This window comes from Pteropus alecto, unplaced genomic scaffold, assembly GCF_000325575.1.
Source record: "Pteropus alecto unplaced genomic scaffold, ASM32557v1 scaffold101, whole genome shotgun sequence".
NCBI lineage: Eukaryota > Metazoa > Chordata > Mammalia > Chiroptera > Pteropodidae > Pteropus > Pteropus alecto.
Genome location: NW_006432945.1, coordinates 3,119,917 through 3,128,189, shown reverse-complemented (window position 1 = coordinate 3,128,189; position 8,273 = coordinate 3,119,917). Strand labels below are relative to the sequence as shown.

Genomic DNA, 8,273 nt, shown 5'->3' with positions numbered 1-8,273 from the left:
CCTTGTGCATCAGATCCTTGACTTTCGGATTTTTTCCTGAATATACCGACTTCTCATCAGTAAACCATAGTTGAATCTCATCAAACTCCTTTGTCTGGAAACTACAATATTCTCCTAATTTGTCTCCTGTAGCCTTTTTGTCAGGAGATTTTTTAAAATGTAAACAAGATTATGACACTCCTTATTTAAAACTATCGGATGACTTTCTACCCCAAACCACTTACCATGTCCAAGGCCCTTCTTATCCGTTCTCCACCTCCTCTGCTGTGCTGTCATCCTCATTCATCACACTTCAGCTATGCTGGCCTTGGTACAGTTCTTTGAACATGCCACGCTTGTTCCCAGCTCACGACCTTTGTCCTTTTTGCTCTTGTCAACCCGGAGTACTTTGTCTCCCATCTTCGCATGGCTTGTTCCCTCACATTGTCAGCTCTTCACTCAAATTTCACCTCCTTGGAGCCGCTTTCCCTGACACTTGACCCTCTCTATCCTCTTACACGTTTTTCCCTAACACTTATCACCAGTTGAATTTATACTCCTTATTTACTATTTTCCCCATTCCAGTAAGCTCCATGAGGGTCTCTTACTTCTGTCTCCAGTGTGTAGGGCAGTGCTTGGCAAGTAGTAGGCACTCAGCATAGAGTCACTGAATTGATGAATGAATGAACTTTCAGGGGCAATTGGAGCAATTTTTTTTTTTCTTTAGGAAGAAAGGTTTATTTATATAAGTGCCGATGACTTTTTACCACTCTGGTCAAGATGGGCAGTAAGTGGGGGAAATCATTCTTCCAGTCTGATCGAGTTTTACTTTAGAAGCTGTTGTTTCTATTTAATTTTATGGCATTTTAATTTTAAATGTACCTATATGTATTATATGTGTGTCTGCCTTCTAGGGAAAATCTCATCGTGACCAACAACTTCTTCTTCTCAAGAAGCACCTAGAAAATAATTACAGGAGTAGAGATCGAAAGTGGATTGTTCTGTTCCCAGAAGGGGGCTTCCTCAGGAAGAGGCGAGAAACAAGTCAGGCATTTGCTGAGAAAAATAACTTGCCATTTCTTAAGCATGTCACTCTGCCAAGGATTGGGGCAACGAAAATTATTTTGAGTGCACTTGTAGCACGACAGGAAAATGGAAGTCCAGCAGGAGGAGATGCTAAAGAATTAGGTATGGTGGTTTTTTAGCATTTTCTCCTTTGTGAGAATTAAAAGGTTTTCTGGAGTTCAGAAGATGATGTTGTTCTTTTCTATCTTTATAATAGAAATAATACTCTGGGAGAAGATGAAAATATAATTTTTAAATGTTTCCATTTATAAAAGTAATCCATACTTACAATAATTTATTCCAATTATACAGAAATGCATAAAGTAAAAGATGTCTTTCCCTTGCCTTGCCTATCCTTACTCCTGGCCATTCCCACTACTGCAGTAAACAGTCCTATAAATATCTTTACACAGTTGTGGAAATATTTCTGTGGTGTAGATTCTTAGAAGTAGAATAACTAGATTAAAAGATATAGGGAGAGAAGTGACTAATTTGTAAAACAATCATAGATATGCAAATGAAATAGTAATAATATATATTTTGTCATTTATCAAATTTACCAAGATTTTTTTTTTTTGTAATACAGAAAATGAATTTAATGCAGTTTGGCAATATTTATTAAAAGCCTTAAAATATTGATAAATGACTCAGTTATTCAACTGAGAATAATACTATCAAAAGGAAATAATCTGAAATACTAGCAAAGAAGTTTATCACAGCATTATTTATAATAGCAAAAAATTGGAAATAGCTGAAAGGGAGAATGGATAAGTAATCATCAATTATCAAATATCCATCCAACAGAATACAATGCAGCCATTACAAATTATGTTTATGTAGAGTTTCTATTGTCTTGGAAAAATGCATATGCTCTGTAATGTTAATAGAGTGAGAGGAACATATGCCTCTGATGAAAACAATCTGAGCTCAAATATATAAACAATAAAGCAATAGAAAGGAAAGATATCAAAATGTTAGCAGTGATTGCTTCTCTGAGTTGTAACATCATGGATGATTTTTTTTCTCATTTCTTAATACTTTTCTGAATTTTTTAAAATAATGAGTATATATTACTTTATGGCCAGGAAAAAGTAAAACACACTCAGAGATGCAACTACATATCTTTGAGATAGGCTGGTGAATTGTGAAGTGTTATAGGTGACGTTTGGACCAACAGCATAAAGACTGTTATGAAGAAGTTTATCTAAGACAGGATGAAAGCTTGATGAGAGAAGCTGAAAGAAACTCACTAGGGGAAAAAAGAAGAAAAACTCAGTAGGCCTGTTTCCTTAGTGGCAGTTTGCTATTTTTTAAATATTCTTTAGATAAAATAAAAATAGAAATGATAAGTTCTCAGGAATATGTATTTTTAAATAAGGACCAGACATAGAAATAATGCCTGTGAGATTACACTGGCAATAAGGACCAGACATAGAAATAATGCCTGTGAGATTACACTGAGTTTTCCTTTCATTTGTGTTTTTAAGCAGCTGCTTGGCAGTCAGCTCTCTTAATCTTTCATCATCTATTAAAAAGACAAATTGAAAGAGTCTTTTAATAGAAAAGGAAAGTTCAGAATAGCTTCACTGCAAGAGAGACACTGTGGCAATGTCAGCCAAGCCAAAGCTTGAAGGGAAGGCCTTCCAAAAGGATTTGTTGCACTAATTAAGACTGCTGTTTTTAAATCGTTTTACCCAGTCAGTCTGTTCCCCTGTGAGGTCATAGATCTCTCAAAGGTAGGGGCAATTGTCGTACTGATTACACAATGGTGAAGAAAATGGTTTTTTCCTTGGGAACGAGACAATTTCTGTTTATAACCAAAGCAAAGTAGTTTATTATTTATCTTACCTTAGTTAAAGTTTTTATTCTAGCTGTTAGGAGAAATCATAAGAAATTCTAGAAAGTCTATACCTGAAAATTAGTTTTACTTGCATTTTACCATTTTTTTCTCTGTTTTGGTATTTTGTATTTTATTTTCTTTACTGTTCAAATTCATTATTTAGTGTTTTATTCCATATAAACTCAAAGCATGCCTTTGTATCTGTTTTACTATGTGAACCATACACATATCAAAATTAAATTGTATCTGATTAACTTTAAAAAGATTAATTTTTTTTCTTTGCTTATTAAATGATGTAATAGATATTAAACTGAACCCTGATGATTTTTTTCTCATGATTTTATTATAAAATTTTTATACATACATAAAACTTGAAAGAAGTTTACAATTAATATCTACGAACTAACCGGCTAGATTCTATAATTAACATTTTACTGTATTGGCTTTATCATATCTCTATCCATCCTTCTGTCTGCCCATTAGTCCATCCTGGTTTGTTTTTTTTTAATGCATCTCAACGTAAGTTGCATACATCAGTATACATTTCAGCATGTACATCACCATTATCTTGTCAAAGTGTGTTTTATTTCATAAACTCTGTTCCTTTAGTAATACAATATTTAAAAATAAATTATATTTTACTGATTTCTTTTATGGGTATTATTTTCCTTTCAGGGTGTTGTCTAAAATTTTTAAAGAATATCAAGCCAGTTTGTAATTATTTGACAGACGAAAGAAAAATATCGATTCTTAATGCATATTTGTTTTGGACTTATTTTTGAAAATGTTTTATTTTTTAGGAATCTCTTAAATACGTCAGACAAAGGATAGACCATTACATGTTAGTCTAGCTATCACCATCCCCTGTGAGGATTCCCCTCTCAATTCTTGCTCAACTCTGTACTCCATGCTGGCAATACAAACAGCGGGCAAAGTACAAAGTTGACAGCACGTCCCCATTCCCTCTCACAGTGACAGTACCGGTCGTACCTACCAAGGACAGACAAGTTTATTGCTTTATTTGTATGTAGCTCTTGCTAAAATAAGAGGACTTTTTCTGGTTTGTTTTAAATGAGCAGCAAGTGATGATCATGTGCATCAATATAATGCTCAATTTTATTGCCTTATTTCAGTATTTATTAGTGCCTCCCAGGTATCACAAACCTGGGTGTTCATATTATATTGTGTTATATTTAGTGAATGTTTTTGTTAGTTTTGAGATCTCTTTTTCACTTTTGTGATGTGATACTTTAGCTTCTGACCTTTTCATAGGGCAGTTTTTATGAGTGATAAAATATAAATTAGATCTTGATGCTGCATAATTGTATTGAATACTTGAACGATGCATGTCCAATAAATAATAGTGCTGTTATTTGTTAATTTGTTTAAGACTTATCTGTTTTATAATATAATAGGAAATGCTTAATTTCATCCTGAGTGCATTATGTAGAACAGTAACACCAAAGTTCATCCTGTTTTCTTAAAGCAGAAGGGATATCATCAGTATGCTTTATACTCCTCAAGTAATCTGTACTGTGTTATTTGCTGTAAATAATATAAAAATTGATCCAATTTTAAGTCATTTTTTGTTGTTGTTCTCAGACAGCAAATCAAAAGGCCTCCAGTGGATAATAGATACAACCATAGCATATCCTAAAGCTGAACCCATAGATATTCAGACCTGGATCCTTGCATACAGGAAACCAACAGTCACACATGTACATTACAGGTGAGAATTCTGTTAATACTAAGCATATCGCCAACATAAAGTACTATCTCAGGACAGTGTGAATGTTTCAATTTTAAATTTTTAATTGATATAATTGACTAAAAATCATTCGTATGCTGAATTTTTAACATGTAAATGTCATTTGAACTAGTATTTTGACTGAGTGATAAAAGTCTCTAAAAATTACATTCTAGGAACACTATGGTTACTTGATTGCCTGAAACTCTTGAGTAGAAGTAATTCTACACAAGTAATTAACTTAAAGGACAAACATCAAGGATAAATATATATTCATATGGATTAAGTAGACTTGTATTAATAGAAACAGAATTTGTTTTAAAGTATTAAGTCATGTAAGATTTTCTAATTGATTAAACTGATAAATTAGCTGTGACTTACTTTTAAATTTATAATATTTTAATATGCTTGTCATTTGCATAATCAACAACAGAAACATTTATTGAGTATTCTGTGCTAGAATTTTGAGATTTTTTCATGTAGATTTTTTAAAAAGAGTTTTATGTAAATATGTATAGATATTATATCCCAAGCATGGTGCTGATAAGGCATGGATACATTTGATCACTTTTTAAACCATTTATCTTTACTTTATTTCCTGGTCAAAGATCTCAACCCATGGCAACTGAATTATAAAGTGAGCAATTAGTCCCAAAGAAGATCACAACTGCCACAAAACCCTCAATTCAAGAGGGAAACTACTCAAATTACATACTCTTTGATAGTAAACAGCGTGTTTCATACAGGTAAATCACCAGAGTTTTTAAAATATAACTACACAGTTGGAATAATTTGAAACTTAAATTTTAGATTTTTAAATTAGATATTACAGTTTGGGTTTTTGACATATGAGGGACGACTGTAAAATTACGGTTGATTCTGCTGTGTGACTTATATCGCTAAATTACAAAATAATCTGTTTATTGCATATCTTGGAATTTTTTCCTGGCAGGAATATAGAAGATAAGAATGTAATTCTCAATGACTACTCTGATTCCATTCCATATATGTTATCCATTTTACTCAAATTAGTGAGCACTTAATATGTACAAAGCAATGTGCTAGGCCCTGGAAGGATTTCTCCAGGAACAGTTTTATTTTCATATGTATAAAACACATAGGTTTCATTAAGTTTTTAAATTTTAATCTATAAATGAAGCTGAATTCTAATGCCCAAGCCAGGAATATGTGGCTGTTGGATTTATGTTTTAGACACGTTTGATTGTGCCTGAGTTGTATATATGTAGATCATCCTAGCATAGCATACCCAAAAAGGACTGAGACAAGGAAGACAACATTAAATTATATAAGTGGTCAGTTATACTTGACCTTGCTTTTCTTTTTTAACCAATAAGTAGAAGAAATTTTAATTTATAGATACTCGAAAAATGAATGGAATAATAAGGGATCTTAGAAAATGAAGAAATGGTCATTTTTTGCAAAATTATTTTAACAAGAGCAAATGCAAGGCTCTTAAATTCACTTGAAACAGAGATTCTTAGCCCTGGGTCTCATAGATGGAAATGAGAAAAAATTTTAACTCAATTACTATACAAAAATTTGTGTATGCTTGCAGTTTTCTGTAGAGAAGATTCATAGCTTTCACTCTAGTCTCAAAATAGATTAAGTATTTAAAAAACAGATTAAGGACATCTGATTTAGAGATCAAAACTAAATAGTAGATAGAAGATGAGAAACGGTTAGTTCAATGCTAAAAAATACTTCTATTAATAAAATAGAGGCTTCTCAGAAATATATTTCTATAAGAAACTTTATTACCAGACAGAAATACTAAAAAAAATTTTTAATGTGTTAGATTAGCAGAGGTTAAATTATGGTTTAGAATCATACCCCAAATATGATTTAATTAATACAATGTACAAATTATACTTGATTATTTATTTACACACACACTTGCGCACTATGAACCTTGGGACATATAAGAAGATATACTTTTCTTCCTAGTAATTTAATAGAGATCATTCATTGTCAAACCAGTGTTAGGAAAAAGGAAGGATCTGTGCTCAGATGAGAAAGGGAGAGCAAACGAAAGAGCCAAGAGAGAGCGGAGGCATCTTGGTGTCAGGCAGTTTTGAGGTTTGTAAGAAGCCTGTGAGAAGGGATGTGGGCCATATCCTTAGCTCCCAGGAGTAAGTCTGTGTCAGCCGCAGGTTGACTAGTTCCCCTCACGTATTGTTCTAGGCCACCAGGACACCCCCAGGGATACAGAAAAAAAGATTGGTTTTTATTTGGGCTTTTTTTTTTTTGGTCACTTCCCAGCTTTCTCAATTTCAAAATAATCTGTTTATTGCATATCTTGGAATTTTTTCCTGGCAGGAATAATTCCATTGAAATTAATATAAATTTAAACAAAATGATATTCTTTACCTTTTTAATTTTGTTTTTTCTGTTCTCAGAAAGATCGGTTTTTGTTCAGCCTCTCCAGTTGTTTGGTTATATTTTAAAACTTTTAAACAAGGGTGGCGTGTTTTCAATTAGAATAAGAGATTTAAAATGCAACATTAGAAATCATATACACTAATATAAATAACCGGGATTCGATCTCTATTTCTTTTAATGTGGGGAGGTTGGCAAGAAAAGTTGAATAGCGTTGACTGCCTAAAGTGGGGAATGGGTGCCCAGAGAGGTAGGAAAAGGTGATCTAGAAACTATAAAGTTCACTGAAAAATAGTAGGTTTGCTTAATGTTGGCTTACTTATCTTCACCTACAGGCAGATTTTAAAAACTATTCGTGAATGTATTTTTTCCTGCAGTTAACTGTAATTTATCCAGAACATTGCAATTAACTCCTGTGGTGCCAGCTAATTTTGTTTCCCATGTCTAGAAAGTATTCGTTTTCTTTTTAACCCCAACTGACTTTAAAGAATAATAAAGCAGACCTCATTCTTAAAAAAATTAGTTTAAGTGATGACTTAGTGATTATGTTCAGCTGAGCAAGTTAATGTTCTCGCTGGTTTTTTCAGTATAATCTAGAGAAGCATGTATGTGAGAGTCAGAAGGGAATTATCCCATTCTGTTCAGCATTTATCAGCTCCCATTTTGGATATTACACGTAATTTCTCTAGTTTAAAAAACATAATACAGTTAGAAGGACATAAAAAGAGTTAATACAAATCCCCGAATACTAGTACCAATTAAAAGGCAGCTATTTTAGATCAAATCAGAGCAAATTTGGAGGTGGTAGTAATTTAATGAAACATACTTCTAAGAGAAACTCCAAATTGAAATACAAACAGGTTAAGGAGAAGTTTAACAATTCATAAATATTAAATTTGTAATAAGTTTCTATTGATCATATTTTAGATAAATTTCCTGGAGGTCAATAACTGTCCTTTTCTGTGTGATACATCTTGGTGCCTGCTGAGAGCCACAGAATGTGCCTTTGGGGGACTGGGGCACTCTACTACACTGTGACTTCCTAGCCATTACAATTCACTTGGGAAACAATAACACTGGCATAATTTATTTAACATTAATCAGTGGTTGGGCCATTTTTTATTTCCTTAATATGTTTCTTTTCTATTTTTGGAAATTATTGTCAAGGCTACCAAGTAAAGTCTGCTACCTCTTCTGTACTTCATTAGAACATGTTGTGACAGATGTATGGAGGTAGAAAGATAG

General features: G+C 32.8%; 1 protein-coding gene across 1 annotated transcript in view; it reads left to right on the top strand.

The window, feature by feature from the left end:
- The window catches only part of LPGAT1 (lysophosphatidylglycerol acyltransferase 1), a 55,998-nt gene that overhangs the window by 32,195 nt on the left and 15,530 nt on the right, over positions 1-8,273 (top strand). Inside the window, exons 5-6 of the mRNA XM_015586255.2 lie at positions 894-1,167; positions 4,487-4,613. Of these exons, the coding sequence (XP_015441741.1) occupies positions 894-1,167; positions 4,487-4,613 (401 nt within the window). The remainder of the gene's footprint in view (positions 1-893; positions 1,168-4,486; positions 4,614-8,273) is intronic.